The 15,070-nt window shown below is 31.6% G+C and overlaps 3 protein-coding genes across 7 annotated transcripts in view; all 3 read left to right on the forward strand.

The window, feature by feature from the left end:
- Nucleotides 1–2,164: 2,164 nt before the first annotated feature.
- On the forward strand, nt 2,165–7,298 carry LOC123204324 (putative receptor-like protein kinase At3g47110). The gene is made up of 3 exons (XM_044620930.1): nt 2,165–3,071; nt 4,724–6,754; nt 6,827–7,298. Exons 1-3 carry the CDS (start codon nt 2,165–2,167, stop codon nt 7,177–7,179), a joined length of 3,291 nt encoding a protein of 1,096 aa, XP_044476865.1. The 3' UTR covers nt 7,180–7,298.
- An 850-nt stretch (nt 7,299–8,148) lies between these two features.
- LOC123204393 (dihydrolipoyllysine-residue succinyltransferase component of 2-oxoglutarate dehydrogenase complex 2, mitochondrial-like) overlaps nt 8,149–15,070 on the forward strand; it is a 28,692-nt gene continuing 21,770 nt past the window's right edge. For 2 of the 5 annotated variants that reach the window (XM_044621013.1, XR_006499528.1), the window contains exon 1: nt 8,168–8,533. The gene's annotated coding sequence lies outside the window, so the exon portion shown is untranslated. Of the gene's footprint in view, nt 8,534–9,194; nt 10,110–15,070 lie in introns of those variants that run through there. The other 3 variants (XR_006499531.1, XR_006499530.1, XR_006499529.1) reach the window with 3 other exon arrangements.
- LOC123204325 (LRR receptor-like serine/threonine-protein kinase EFR) lies at nt 14,141–15,058 on the forward strand. Its single transcript, XM_044620931.1, has one exon. It carries the CDS (start codon nt 14,141–14,143, stop codon nt 15,056–15,058), a length of 918 nt encoding a protein of 305 aa, XP_044476866.1.

Here is a 15,070-nt window from a genome sequence, read left to right on the forward strand (position 1 = left end):
TTATGCTAATTTATTAGCTTTTTCTTTTTGAACCCAGAGTTTAGAAAAATAGTTATCTTGGGATTTGCACCAAAAGAAATAGATTTGATCTTTTGAAAAAAATAATATATAAAACATTTGCATTTATAATCTTAAATTTTAATATTTTACTTTAATATAATTTGGATTGAATTATGTATTTTCATCTCAAGCATGTCATCTTACTAATCAAAATATATACATCTAGGATTATATGGATACAGGCTGAAGTTGAACCAAAGTCAATTCAAATTTAGTTTGAATCCAAAATGCCAGCTCGATATTAATCTCAACTTGTTCGAATTGCTAGAGAAAAAGCATAATCAATGAAGAAGAAGAAGAATCGTTTAAAAAAGAAAAATTGTTGACAATCCAGTTTTAATTATAGTTTTAATATATTAAAATTATTCACTTTAAAATAAATGTTAGTTAATAAAATTAATTAGATTGTAGTTTTTTACAAGTTAATTTAAATATATAAAATAAATATGAAATATATGTATATAATATACATGTAAAAAAAATAACAATTTAAGTATGAAAAAAAAAAAACAAGTTGTTTACCGAAAAATTTTGTCAAATTAGTTATATATAAGTATTTTAAAAATAAGATTATGGTTGGTTTTGTTTAAAAATTACCCAAACTCCAATCCAAACTAAAACCTGTTTTGAAAAAATTTATCAACCAAAATTAAACCATTTTACAAAAACCAAATCAAACTACAATTTTTAAGCATTTCAGTCCAGTTTTAGAGTATAAATCGAATTATGCATACCATTACTAGTTCAACTTTTCCAACTTCAATTGTGCAAATCCATCTTCTCCAACTTCAGTCTTGAACCTTGTTTAATCAAATTTCGATTCTCTCAAGGTTCAATCGAAATTGTTCTAATTTTTCTTGTCCATTTTTCTCAGTTTTGGTATTTTCAATTGAATGACATTCGCGCATTATTAATTATTATCATAAATTTATAATAATTATGTAGACGACAGGAAAGGTTTTAAAATATTAGAAAAATATCAGTCTCTTTAGTAGATTAATTGAATTTGAGTAAATCGCAGAGCAGAGATCATGTAATGCTTTTCTAATTCTCTCCAGAAAACGGAAAGCTTTTAATTACAACTTGTTCATTCTTTGTTGCATTTCTCTGTTCTTCATTTTTTGTGCTCTTTGCACAGACCTGCTTCTCTTTATCCATTTTCCAAGTTAATTTTCAGCTTCATAAAAGTCTATTGATGTTCTTCAGTTTTTATATTGGTTTTGATTTTTATTTTTTTTGCAAGTAAATGTATATACAAACACCAATATATTTCAATAATGTTTATTTTTTGGGGGTGTTAATCATGATTATTGATGGATTTGAGAACCATATCCCCATTCTTACCATGTATGACCAAATTTGACATCGATCGATTTCCTAGTCATTGTTAATGATTCTCTCATCTCTCTTCTAATCGTTTTTTTGGGTGAATCTCATCTCCCTCCTTTGTCGATTTTTCTTCACACCCTCTTTTCCATGATTGATTTGACTACTTTTGGCCTTGATTGATGATTGTAATTTGTTTTCAGGGATTTAAATGGTAAATGTTTAAATTAATGTTTTGATTAGAGTGAATTTAGACCGAATCAAACTCAAGCTTGATTGAACATGAATTTAACTCAAGTTCAGCTATAATTTCGAGCCGAGTTCAATATAGTAGTAATGTCAAATTAGACAAAGATTAATTATTCCTTTTTTCACACTTAATTAGACCAGGTTACTTGACTTTTGGTGTTTTCCACTCATGTTTCAATCAAATTGGTAGCTACAACAACCATTGTTGGAAGGAGCATGTTTGTGGGTCCTTGTTAATCCTTGAGCTACGTCTTTTCTTAGTCTTCTTGATGGAATAATTGTATAAAAAAGTAAGAACATTTGTGGCTTTTTGTCTATCTTTGACTTGTGTCTTTTCTCAGTCTTTCTAATGGAAAAATTTTATAAGATGTGGGAAAAGAGGAAGAAATTGAAGAAATTTATGTAAGAAATGAAAGTGGAATGAAAGCATACAGTCCACTGGCAAAATGTTGTTCACTTTGACACCCAGTCATATATAAGTTCTTATCCCTCTCTTTTATCCAACTTCATACTCCTACCTCACAATTAAATGGGGAATATCTTGTGCATCTATTTGTTTTTGCATTACTGTTTTATGGCTACCTTAGCTGTGACAGCCAAAAATTTAACAACCGATCAATCTGCACTTCTTCAATTCAAATCACATATCACTTCCGATCCCTACAGTGTACTGGCATATAACTGGTCCATTTCTAATCCAATCTGTAACTGGATTGGTATTTCCTGTGGTGCTCGCCATGAAAGAGTCACAGCCTTGAACCTTTCATTCATGGATCTCGGTGGCACCATCTCTCCACACTTGGGCAACCTCTCATTCCTGGTGAAACTTGATCTTAGTTACAACAATTTCCATGGCCATCTGCCGAATGAACTGGGACAATTACGCCGACTGAGAGTCTTTTCTATCAGTAACAACACAATAAGTGGAGGTATTCCGGGATTTATCGGTCTCTTATCCAAACTCCAAATCCTGAAACTTGAATTTAATGGTTTCTCAGGTACCATCCCAGATGTTCTCTTCAATGTAACTACGCTAGAGGCCCTGTGGTCACACAACAATAATATCCAAGGAAGCATTTCACCAGAGATTGCGAAGCTCACCAGGTTGAAAATTTTCTATATGGCAAGTAACTTACTCTCGGGCTCCATACCTTGGAGCAGCATCTACAACTGTTCCTTGCTACAAGTGTTTCGTTTAGGCAACAATTCTTTGTCTGGCAGTCTGCCGGATGGTCTCTGTAATCGTCTTCCAAAACTTGAATGGCTAACTCTAACTGCAAATGGACTTTCTGGCCAGCTTCCAAGAAGTTTAGGCAACTGCAGCGAGGCTGTTGCTTATTCATTGTCGCACAATAAATTTACAGGACTCATACCACAAAATATTGGAAATTTGAGTAAGATTACGTGGTTGGGTCTTGGTCATAACAACTTAGAAGGTATGATTCCACCATATTTTTTAAGCATAATTTACTTTTAGCTGGTGTGTGTATTCATTATTAATTAAACTATATGGATACATTTTTTAGTATAAAGATAATTTGTTATCAAGTAATTAGATATTATTCTCATCCTAGTATAATTTGACTGTCAATAATGCTATAAAATGTAATCTCCATGTTCATTTTGTTTCTCTAATAAATGTTTTGGCAAATTTAATATCTAATAATTTAGCAGGTATAATTATTGTAAACAATAATTAATTGAGTAAATTAATCAAGATAAAGTATATATTACTCTTTAGCAATAAAACTGTGTGCATATTTTTTAATATATAATTAGATATAGACTATAAAACTGTGTGCATATTTTTTAATATAATTAGATAGGATAATATTAATCTTAAAATATACAAACCCTATAAAACTTGTATAAATGAGATGAAAAACTAATTTTTTAAAATTAAGTTAAAAGAGGAATTATTAATTTTTAAAATTAAAGTAAAAAATATGTATAAAATATTTTTTAAATAAAATTTTTAAATTATATTTTTATTTTTGATAATAATAATAAACTTTAATATATGGATAAATATTTAAATTTTAAAAGGTTAGCAGCGCCAAACTATGGGTGGTAATAAGTCTTTTCGGCCTTCCTCGGAAAAATGGATTATAAAAGTGAGGCTGCCTCCACTATGAAATCAATGCTCTTGTACAGCTTGTTCTTATTCTTAATTAATTCTTCAGAGTTTATGCGTCTGCACGTGCTCCATTTAGAAGCGCTTGGTTTAAATGGTGTAAATGTTATTCTCATAATTTATTTTTTATTATTTATATTATTTTATTTAATTAATAAATAATAAAATTTTTAATAATTTTTATTATAAACATTAATATAATAAATAATATAAAAAATATTTTGATTATTATTTTTATTTTAGATATTAAAAATTATTAAAATAATTTTAGTTTTATCATAACTATAAATTTATTTATTAATTTTTTAAAATAAAAATAATTTTATTTTTAATTAATACAATAAATAATATAAAAAATATTTAAAAATAATCAAACTTAATAATATTTAAGAAAAATAATATATTAATATTCTTTTATTATTTTTAATTAAATATAATAATTATTTATATTTATTAATTTCAAATTAAGAATAATTTTAAATTAAGAATAATATTACTCTTGATGACACATAAAATTACTCTTTATTTAGATTGACCATCTCAAGTTTCATTCATTTTTTATACATCAATGATAAATTAATTTAGTTCATTAATCAAGATAAAGTATATTTATAGTTATATGTATATATTTTTTATACACAATTTGAATATACAAATAATGTGACATCCTTTAATTGGGTATTACTTTATCTTTTATTCAAAATCATTTAATTATATAATAATACATCATTTTTATACTTAAATTATGTACTAAAAATATGTATGCTTTTGTTAATAAATGTGCATCAACATACCTTGAGTTGATAAAGTCAAAAGTGTGTTAATTTAGGTTATGGCAAAATCCAAAATCAAATAATTAAAGTAACACAAAATAATCAAAATATATATAACCATTATATTTTAATATTTATACGCTTCTCTTTCTTATATCTTTGAGACGTTTCAATGTTCCAGTTTCCGGTTACTTAGATGTTTGCCTTTTAGCAGGTGAAATTCCAGAGGAGATAGGCAATTTGCAAAATCTTCAACAACTATCTCTAGGTTTCAATAGCTTAAGTGGTGTAATTCCAGCTTCAACCTTCAATATTTCAACCATAATTACGATTAGTCTAGGTAGGAATAACCTTTCAGGCTATCTACCATCAACCATTGGCCATAGGCTTCCCAACTTGGAGTTTCTTGCCGTATGGTCAAATGAACTTACTGGAACAATCCCCACCTCCATCACCAATGCTTCCAAGCTCGTTAAGCTAGATCTGTCCTCCAACTCATTTTCTGGGCTCGTTCCAAATACATTTGGCAACTTGAAATTCCTCGAATGGCTTAGTCTTAGGTCCAATAACTTCACCACTGAATCACCTACTGCAGAATGGAGCTTTCTGTCTTCTTTGACAAATTGCAGGAAACTAAAGACCGTAATCTTTGATAATAATACACTGTATGGCGTCATACCACATTCAATCGGCAATTTATCTGCAACTCTTGAGAATTTTTCTGCAAGCAATTGCAAGATCAAGGGCAGCATTCCTACTGAGGTGGGTGACCTGCATAGCTTGATAATTTTAGATCTTTCGCAAAATGACTTGAACGGATTTATTCCAACAACGATGGGAAATTTGCGGAATCTCCAAGGTCTGTGGCTAAATAAAAATAATTTTTCGGAATTCATTCCATACGAGCTTTGCAAATTAAGCATGATAGATCAACTGCTGTTAAATGATAATATGCTCTCTGGACCAATACCAACATGCATGGCGAATTTGACTTATCTGAGAGATCTACAGTTAGGCTCCAACAAATTTAACTCTAGTATACCCTCATCCTTATGGACTCTTCAGTATATCTTGCAGGTAAACTTGTCATCAAATTCATTGAGTGGTTTTTTATCTTCAGAAATACAGAGTTTGAAGGTCTTGAGGAAACTAGATTTGTCAAAAAATCTCTTGTCAGGAAACATTCCCACCACCCTTGGGGGCCTTCAATCTCTTGAAACTCTATCTTTGGAAGACAATAGATTTGAAGGAGCCATACCCAACACATTTGGGGCACTGATAAGCTTGGTATCCTTGGATCTCTCTGATAATAGTCTTTCAGGTGAAATTCCCAAATCATTGGAGGCTCTCACCTATCTCAAAAACTTTAATGTCTCTATAAATAATTTACAGGGGGAAATTCCCAGCAAAGGTCCTTTCAAAAATTTTTTTGCTCAATCCTTCTTGTTAAATCACGCATTGTGCGGTTTGCCAAGGCAAGGGGTTCCTTTTTGCAATGTTGATGCCATCAAAAGATCAAAAACACTGGGAATGAAATACATTTTGCCTTCAGTTCTCCTAATTTTAGTGGCAGTGATTGTAACATTTTTCTTCATCAAGTGTTATTATAGAAGAAAACATTCTCCAGTTGACCAAGTTGATGCATTACCTTTAGCAACATGGAGAAGAACATCATATCTAGCAATCCAACAAGCCACTGATGATTTTAGTGAGTGCAACTTGCTTGGTATTGGTAGCTTTGGTTCAGTATTCAAAGGGACACTTTCAGATGGAACTATAGTTGCAATAAAGGTTTTTAATTTGCAAGTAGAGAGAGTACTTAGAAGCTTTGAATCTGAATGTGAAGTACTACAGAACATTCGTCATCGAAATCTCATAAAAGTCTTGAGCAGTTGCTGTAACATTGATTTTAAGGCCTTGATACTCGAATTCATGCCCAATGGTAGTCTTGAGAAGTGGTTGTATTCACACAACTATTTTCTAGATATGCTTCAAAGGTTGAACATAATGATAGATGTTGCCTTGGCTCTTGAATATCTCCACCATGATTATTCAAGACCAGTCATCCATTGTGATTTGAAGCCTCAAAATATCTTGTTGGATGAAGATATGGTTACCCATGTGAGTGATTTTGGCATTTCCAAGCTCTTAGATGAAGGAGATTCTAAAACACGAACCCTTACACTAGCGACTATGGGGTACATGGCACCAGGTGAAGTTTCAATTCTAAATCTCAGTTAGAATGTTATTTACTTTTGATGATGAATTTAATATAAATTTGCAGAGTATGGATCAATGGGGATTGTGTCCACAAGAGGAGATGTCTACAGTTTTGGGATTTTGTTGATGGAAACTTTCACGAGAAAGAAGCCTACAGATGAGATGTTTGCTAAAGAAATGAGCTTAAAGAGTTTGGTGGAGGCATCATTGCCTGATGCAGTAACAGAAGTTGTGGATGCTAATCTGTTAAGAGATGACAATGGTTTTGGTGCCAAAGTGAATTGCATGTTAAGCATCATGAATTTGGCTTTGAATTGTTCCATGGAATCACCTGAACAGAGGATTAATATGAAAGATGCCTTGGCAAAACTCAGGAAAATCAAATTGCAGTTTCAACAAGATGTAGGAGGTCCCTAAATAAATGGTGTTGTGATGTATGTTATTTATGTTCTTAGTTTCTTGTTTATAATCTTTCTAGTTGATGGTTATCCATCTAGTTAAACTTTGAATAATGGATTTTAAGCTCCCTTCAATTTGAACTTTGAATAATGGATTCTGCAGGTAACAATATTACTTAAACAAGAAATACAAAAGAAGACTTTATCTTCTTTATTTAAACAATATCAATGATGAAATAAGAACAACCTATATATAATCAATTATTGTTAAATCTACTAAAGCTATACAAAGTTATACTAAAACTATACGTAAATAAAAAATAAAAATAAACCCTATACCCTAAATAATCGGGGTTTTTATATTCCCATTAAAACTAGACAAAGTTATATTTTCAATGATGAAATTTTGAATTTCTTACTAAAAAACTTATGAACCCATCCTAATTGGTTTTATGGGTTTATAAAAAATTAGAGTTAGATATAAACTGAATCAAACCCAAACCCCTCATGACTCAAGTTTAATTTGAATAAAAAATAATTTAGCTTGAATTCGTTGAACTAAAATTAAAACTGGTTTGAGTTTGATTTAAATAAAATATAATTCAGTACGAATTCATAAGTTGAATTGATGGTTTAAGTTTGTAACTCATTAACAAATGATATTGTTTTATCTAAATAATTAATAAAATGATGTCGTTTTGTAAATAAGTTATAAAATTACAGAATTCGAGTTATGAATTTAAACTATCGATTTGAATAATAAATTGTAATTGAAATCAAGCTATGAATCTAAACTATACTTTTCAACTTGAACTTCAGTAATGATCTTAACATCCTGTAGTTTAAAAAGCTTTTTATTTGAATTTGGCACAAATTTCAGCTAAACAAATTTGAACTTAATCTACTCAAACCAAGTCGGTTTACCAGACTGAACCGACTTGGTTCCCAGAGAAAATATAAAAACAATAAAACAGACCCACATATTTTTTTCAAAATTAAATAATATTTAATAGAAAATAAAATTTAATACTCAAATTTCTCCAGGACTTGTCAAAATCCCTAACCTACAAAACTTGTCAAATGTTGACTTCCTCTGTTGATGTTTCCGGCGTCGAAAGTCGTCTCCTCTCCGGCATCTCAAATTTCTCCTCTCCGGCAATTGATTCACAATGTTTCTTGAAAATTAATTTGCAATTCTCTCTCGGTGACTCTCGCCCTCTCTTTTTGCGAAATATTTCATATTTTAACTCATTTTTTGATCTTAAACTTTCAGTCGGCAAAAAATATTTATTGAGTACATCATGCTGGATAAGGTGAATGATGAAGAGCCACATGCTCACCAGCTTGGCAAACTGCTAGAGACATCTCAATTGGTAAGCTCTTAAATTTTAAAGTTGGAGCATGGGGAATAATTTTGTTATTTTGTCCTTGTAACAGCTTTTTTTACATCTGTGCTAATTTATGGATAAACTTCATTTGTGATTTTGGAAGGCCTGGAAATTTCCTTGTATTTCTTGGGAAAAGTTGTTTAATTGGTATTTCCTTTTCTTCCAATAACCTTTGTGGTTTGATTCTTTTCATATCTGCTAGGCTTTCGTTTGAGTTTGTTTGTGCCCAGGGTGAATGAATTTTTTAATCGCTTCAATGGAGGTTGACTTCTGTGGTAATGTTTGTTTGCTGCTTCTTGCATAAGATTGGTGAAAGTTGAATTGTAATTGTTTGTAATGGTTCGTCAAGCCAAGACTTGGTTTTGTGCCAACAAATGTAGAAGGATCTCTTAATTTTTATATTCATGCAAAAATGTTACCCTTGATTTTCTAGTCCACCACCACCCACCTTGTAATTAGATATCTCACTTACCTTGTGCTTCTACTGCTTTATAAATTCATCTATGTCTTGCAATTTCTGGATGATTTATTTTATTATGCGTTTAATCTTTTTTCCAACTTAAAACAAGGAGCAGCTCTCCATATGTCCATGTAGTCCCTGTTTTTTAAGCTCCGCTGTCTTGCAGAGGGCATGACATCTTGTTAGGATTGTTTCTGTGTTAGGACCTATGTATATACTCTTTAAATGAAAGAAAGAGACAACAAAGGCACAAGCACAAGACAGGACAAGTGTCACTCAAACAAAAAGTAAGGTTGGACCACAAACACAGAAGACTGGAACGTGGCAAGAGCAGAGCAAGGGAGATGCTTATGCAGAGAAAATAAAAGCTGGAAATGAATCAAGAGGAAGGAAGGGAAGAAACTCGAGGAAAAGGGAGTGAAGGGAGAGTTTTCAGACTCTTGAATGATGGATAGTTTATGTTATCGTTTCTTTTTTTTGGCTGAGTTTTATGCTGAATACAGTAGCACAGAACTGTCTTTGTATTACTGTAACCTTATCAATACAATTAGTATTTTTCATACTAATTGTATTTATTTACTACATATTTTCAGCAGTCACAAATACCAGAAATCTTTGTCCAGCAACATTCCAACTGCAACAAACCATTATCCAGCAGAAGCAGTAGCAGAACACTCCAGCAGCCATATACATTTCCCTCATATTACATTTTTTAGTATTCACCCATTAAGCAAGACTCACGGCAACAGAGTGGAGTGATTCCAGAACTCCAGTGAAGTCTAGCAGGTACCTAACATTCTGCAACATCAATTGCAATGGTTTGTAATTCAGGCTGAAAGTTTCTATCTTTTTTTTGGTTAAAAAAAAAAAAAACAGAAACTTTCAGCTGAAATAGTTCAATAGCACATTTTTGCTGAGCCCCTCAATAAAAATATCATATATAATTAAATTTGGTGGAACGTTTTCAGTTGCAGCTCCCCAAATAGTTTCCTTGCATAGTTATCTTTACATGTAAGAAAAAGACTTATTAACAATGTGTTATGTGTAACAATCTGTGGCCTGGCCTAATTCCTTTTGAATAACGACTCATAGCTTGTATAACTTTGGATTCTTGCAATACCAATTCATCAAAGTGGTACGTATAGCTATAATCATTAGGCCTGCAATCTTTACTCATCATTGTATCAAACAACTCCTTTCAACCCATTGACTTCCTCTTCTTGCAAAGCTCATTTAGAAGCACACAAAATGTCAAGACATAAAGACACACACCTTCATCCAACATCTCAATAAGCAATGGTTTCTCTCTTATTTTTTGTTTATTGGTTACTTTAGACCAAGATTTTTGTTTTAAGAGTCAATGTGTTTCTTATAGGCATAATTCCAAGAAGCAGAGATAAAAGGAGTGATTTATTTGTTATTCGTGATGATGGAAACTCCTTCAAATCTATCGGAAAATGACTTGAACAGATTTATTGCAAGGACTGTGGCTAAACAAAATTAATTTTTAGGGATCCATTCCTTGTGAGCTTTGCCAATTACACATGTTAAATAAACTGTTGTTGAATGATAATATGCTCTTTGGAGCAATACCAACATGCATGGCGAATTTTCACTTCTCTTAGAGATCTGCAGTTAGACTCCAATAAATTAAACTCTAGTAAACCCCCATCCTTATGGACTCTTCAATATATCTTGCAGGTAAACTTATCATCGAATTCATTGAGTGGTAAATTTTGCCAATTTTTTCTTATTAAAAAAAAAAAGAAGCTCAAATAGGTGAAGTTTACCTATTTTATCCTTTTTTTTTTTGGGTAGTATTTGTAATAATTCCAATATTTGGTCCTTAAACTATTTCCCTCTTCTCATTGTATGTGCCTCATCTCCCTCTTTTGTTGATTTTTCTTCACACCCTCTTTTCCATGGTCGATCTAACTACTTTTGGCCTCGATCGATGATTGTAATATGTTTTGAAGGACTTAAATGATAAATTTTTAAGTTAAGGTTTTAATTAGTAGTGGATTTGGACCGAGTCAAACTCAAGCTTGATTGAGAATGAATTTAACTCAAGTTCAGCTACAATTTTGAGTTCAGTTCGATATTGTAGTTATGTCAAATTAGATTGAGATTAATTCTTCCTTCTTTCACACTTAATTAGACTAGGTTACTTGATTTTTGGTGTTTTCCACTCATTTTTTAGTCAAAATGGTAGCTACGACAGCTTAGCAAAAGGAGCTAGGCCCCTTACTCTAACTATTGTTGGAAGGAGCGTGTGTATTGTCCATCCTTGAGCTGTGTTTGTTGTTAACCTTCCCAATGGGAAAATTGTATAGAGAAATGTGAACGTTTGTAGGTATTTGTCTACCCTTGAGTTGCCTCTTTCCTTGTTTTTCATAATGGAAAAATTGTGTAAAAACGTGAGAACATTTGTGAATCCTTGTCTACCCTTGAGCTGGTCTATTCTTATTCTTCCTGATGGAAAAATTGTGTAAAAACGTGCGAAGGTTTGTAGGTACTCGTCTATCCTTGAACTGTGTTTATTCTTAGTTTTTCTGTTGGAAAAATTGAGTAAAAACATGAGAACGTTTGTGGGTCTTTGTCAATTCTTGAGCTGCCTCAATTCTTAAGTTGGAAAAATATGAAGACTGTGGGTCTTTTTGATGAAAAAATCATGTAAAGACATGAGAAAAGGGGAATAAATTGTAGAAATTTATGGAAGAAATGAAAGTATTTGGTCTTAGTCTCTTTGTTTACTTTGAATAAGAAAAGTTCAGTCTCTTTACCTTTTGAAATTAAACCCTAATCACGCAAAAGATTACGATTAATAAAGCATTATGAAGAATAATAATAATATTATCCGGTAGATTTCACAGTCTTCATATTCGCAACTGTACTTCTTGAATTTTACCCGATAGATTTTATGCTAATTTATTAGCTTTTTCTTTTTGAACCCAGAGTTTAGAAAAATAGTTTCTTGGGATTTGCACCAAAAGAAATAGATTTGATCTTTTGAAAAATAATATATAAAACATTTGCATTTATAATCTTAAATTTTAATATTTTACTTTAATACAATTTGGATTGAATTATGTATTTTCATCTCAAGCATGTCATCTTACTAATCAAAATATATACATCTAGGATTATATGGATACAGGCTGAAGTTGAATCAAAGTCAATTCAAATTTAGTTTGAATCCAAAATGACCAGCTCGATATTAATCTCAACTTGTTCGAATTGCTAGAGAAAAAGCATAATCAATGGAGAAGAAGAAGAATCGTTTAAAAAAAGAAAAATTGTTGACAATCCAGTTTTAATTATAGTTTTAATATATTAAAATTATTCACTTTAAAATAAATGTTAGTTAATAAAATTAATTAGATTGTAGTTTTTTACAAGTTAATTTAAATATGTAAAATAAATATGAAATATATGTATATAATATACATGTAAAAAAAAAAACAATTGAAGTATGAAAAAAAAAAAAAAACAAGTTGTTTACCGAAAAATTTTGTCAAATTAGTTATATATATGTATTGTAAAAATAAGATTATGGTTGGTTTTGTTTAAAAATTACCCAAACTCCAATCCAAACTAAAACCTGTTTTGAAAAAATTTATCAACCAAAATTAAACCATTTTACAAAAACCAAATCAAACTAAAATTTTTAAGCATTTCAGTCCGGTTTTAAAGTATAGATCGAATTATGTATACCATTACTAGTTCAACTTTTCCAACTTCAATTGTGCAAATCCATCTTCTCCAACTTCAGTCTTGAACCTTGTTTAATCAAATTTCGATTCTCTCAAGGTTCAATCGAAATTGTTCTAATTTTTCTTGTCCATTTTTCTCAGTTTTGGTATTTTCAATTGAATGACATTCGCATATTATTAATTATTATCATAAATTTATAATAATTATGTAGACGACAGGAAAGGTTTTAAAATATTAGAAAAATATCAGTCTCTTTAGTAGATTAATTGGAATTTGAGTAAATCGCAGAGCAGAGATCATGTAATGCTTTTCTAATTCTCTCCAGAAAACGGAAAGCTTTTAATTACAACTTGTTCATTCTTTGTTGCATTTCTCTGTTCTTCATTTTTTGTGCTCTTTGCACAGACCTGCTTCTCTTTATCCATTTTCCAAGTTAATTTTCAGCTTTATACAAGTCTATTGATGTTCTTCAGTTTTTATATTGGTTTTGATTTTTTTTTTTTTTGCAAGTAAATGTATATACAAACACCAATATATTTCAATAATGTTTTTTTTTTTGGGGGTGTTAATCATGATTATTGATGGATTTGAGAACCATATCCCCATTCTTACCATGTATGGCCAAATTTGACCTCGATCGATTTCCTAGTCATTGTTAATGATTCTCTCATCTCTCTTCTAATCGTTTTTTTGGGTGAATCTCATCTCCCTCCTTTGTCGATTTTTCTTCACACCCTCTTTTCCATGATTGATTTGACTACTTTTGGCCTTGATTGATGATTGTAATTTGTTTTCAGGGATTTAAATGGTAAATGTTTAAATTAATGTTTTGATTAGAGTGAATTTAGACCGAACCAAACTCAAGCTTGATTGGGCATGAGTTTAACTCAAGTTCAACTATAATTTCGAGCCGAGTTTAATATAGTAGTAATGTCAAATTAGACTAAGATTAATTCGTCCTTCTTTCACACTTAATTAGACCAGGTTACTTGACTTTTGGTGTTTTCCACTCATGTTTCAATCAAATTGGTAGCTACAACAACCATTGTTGGAAGGAGCATGTTTGTGGGTCCTTGTTAATCCTTGAGCTACGTCTTTCCTTAGTCTTCTTGATGGAATAATTGTATAAAAAAGTAAGAACATTTGTGGCTTTTTGTCTATCTTTGACCTGTGTCTTTTCTCAGTCTTCCTAATAGAAAAATTTTGTAAAGATATGGGAAAAGAGGAAGAAATTGAAGAAATTTATGTAAGAAATGAAAGTGGAATGAAAGCATACAGTCCACTGGCAAAATGTTGTTCACATTGACACAGAGTCATATGTAAGTTCTTATCCCTCTCTTTTATCCAACTTCATACTCCTACCTCACAATTAAATGGGGAATATCTTGTGCATCTATTTGTTTTTGCATTATTGTTTTATGGCTACCTTAGCTGTGACAGCCAAAAATTTAACAACCGATCAATCTGCACTTCTTCAATTCAAATCACATATCACTTCCGATCCCTACAGTGTACTGGCATATAACTGGTCCATTTCTAATCCAATCTGTAACTGGATTGGTATTTCCTGTGGTGGTCACCATGAAAGAGTCACAGTCTTGAACCTTTCATCCATGGATCTCGGTGGCACCATCTCTCCACACCTGGGCAATCTCTCATTCCTGGTGAATCTCGATCTTAGTTACAACAATTTCCATGGCCATCTGCCAAATGAACTGGGACAATTACGCCGACTGAGAGTCTTTTCTATCAGTAACAATACAATAAGTGGAGGTATTCCGGGATTCATTGGTCTCTTATCCAAACTCCAAATCCTGAAACTTGAATTTAATGGTTTCTTAGGTACCATCCCAGATGTTCTCTTCAATGTAACTACGCTAGAGGCCCTGTGGTCACACAACAATAATATCCAAGGAAGCATTTCACCAGAGATTGCGAAGCTCACCAGGTTGAAAATTTTCTATATGGCAAGAAACTTTCTCTCGGGCTCCATACCTTGGGGCAGCATCTACAACTGTTCCTTGCTACAAGTGTTTCGTTTAGGCTACAATTCTTTGTCTGGCAGTCTGCCGGATGGTCTTTGTAATCGTCTTCCAAAACTTGAATGGCTAACTCTAACTGCAAATGGACTTTCTGGCCAGCTTCCAAGAAGTTTAGGCAACTGCAGCGAGGCTTTTGTTTATTCATTTGCGGAGAATAAATTTACTGGACTCATACCACAAAATATTGGAAATTTGAGTAAGCTTACGTGGTTGCTTCTTGATAGTAACAACTTAGAAGGTATGATTCCATTTAAGCATAATTTACTTTCAGCTGGTGTGTGTATTCATTATTAATTGAACTTTGTA

This window comes from Mangifera indica, chromosome 20 (genome assembly GCF_011075055.1).
Source record: "Mangifera indica cultivar Alphonso chromosome 20, CATAS_Mindica_2.1, whole genome shotgun sequence".
Classification (NCBI taxonomy): domain Eukaryota; kingdom Viridiplantae; phylum Streptophyta; class Magnoliopsida; order Sapindales; family Anacardiaceae; genus Mangifera; species Mangifera indica.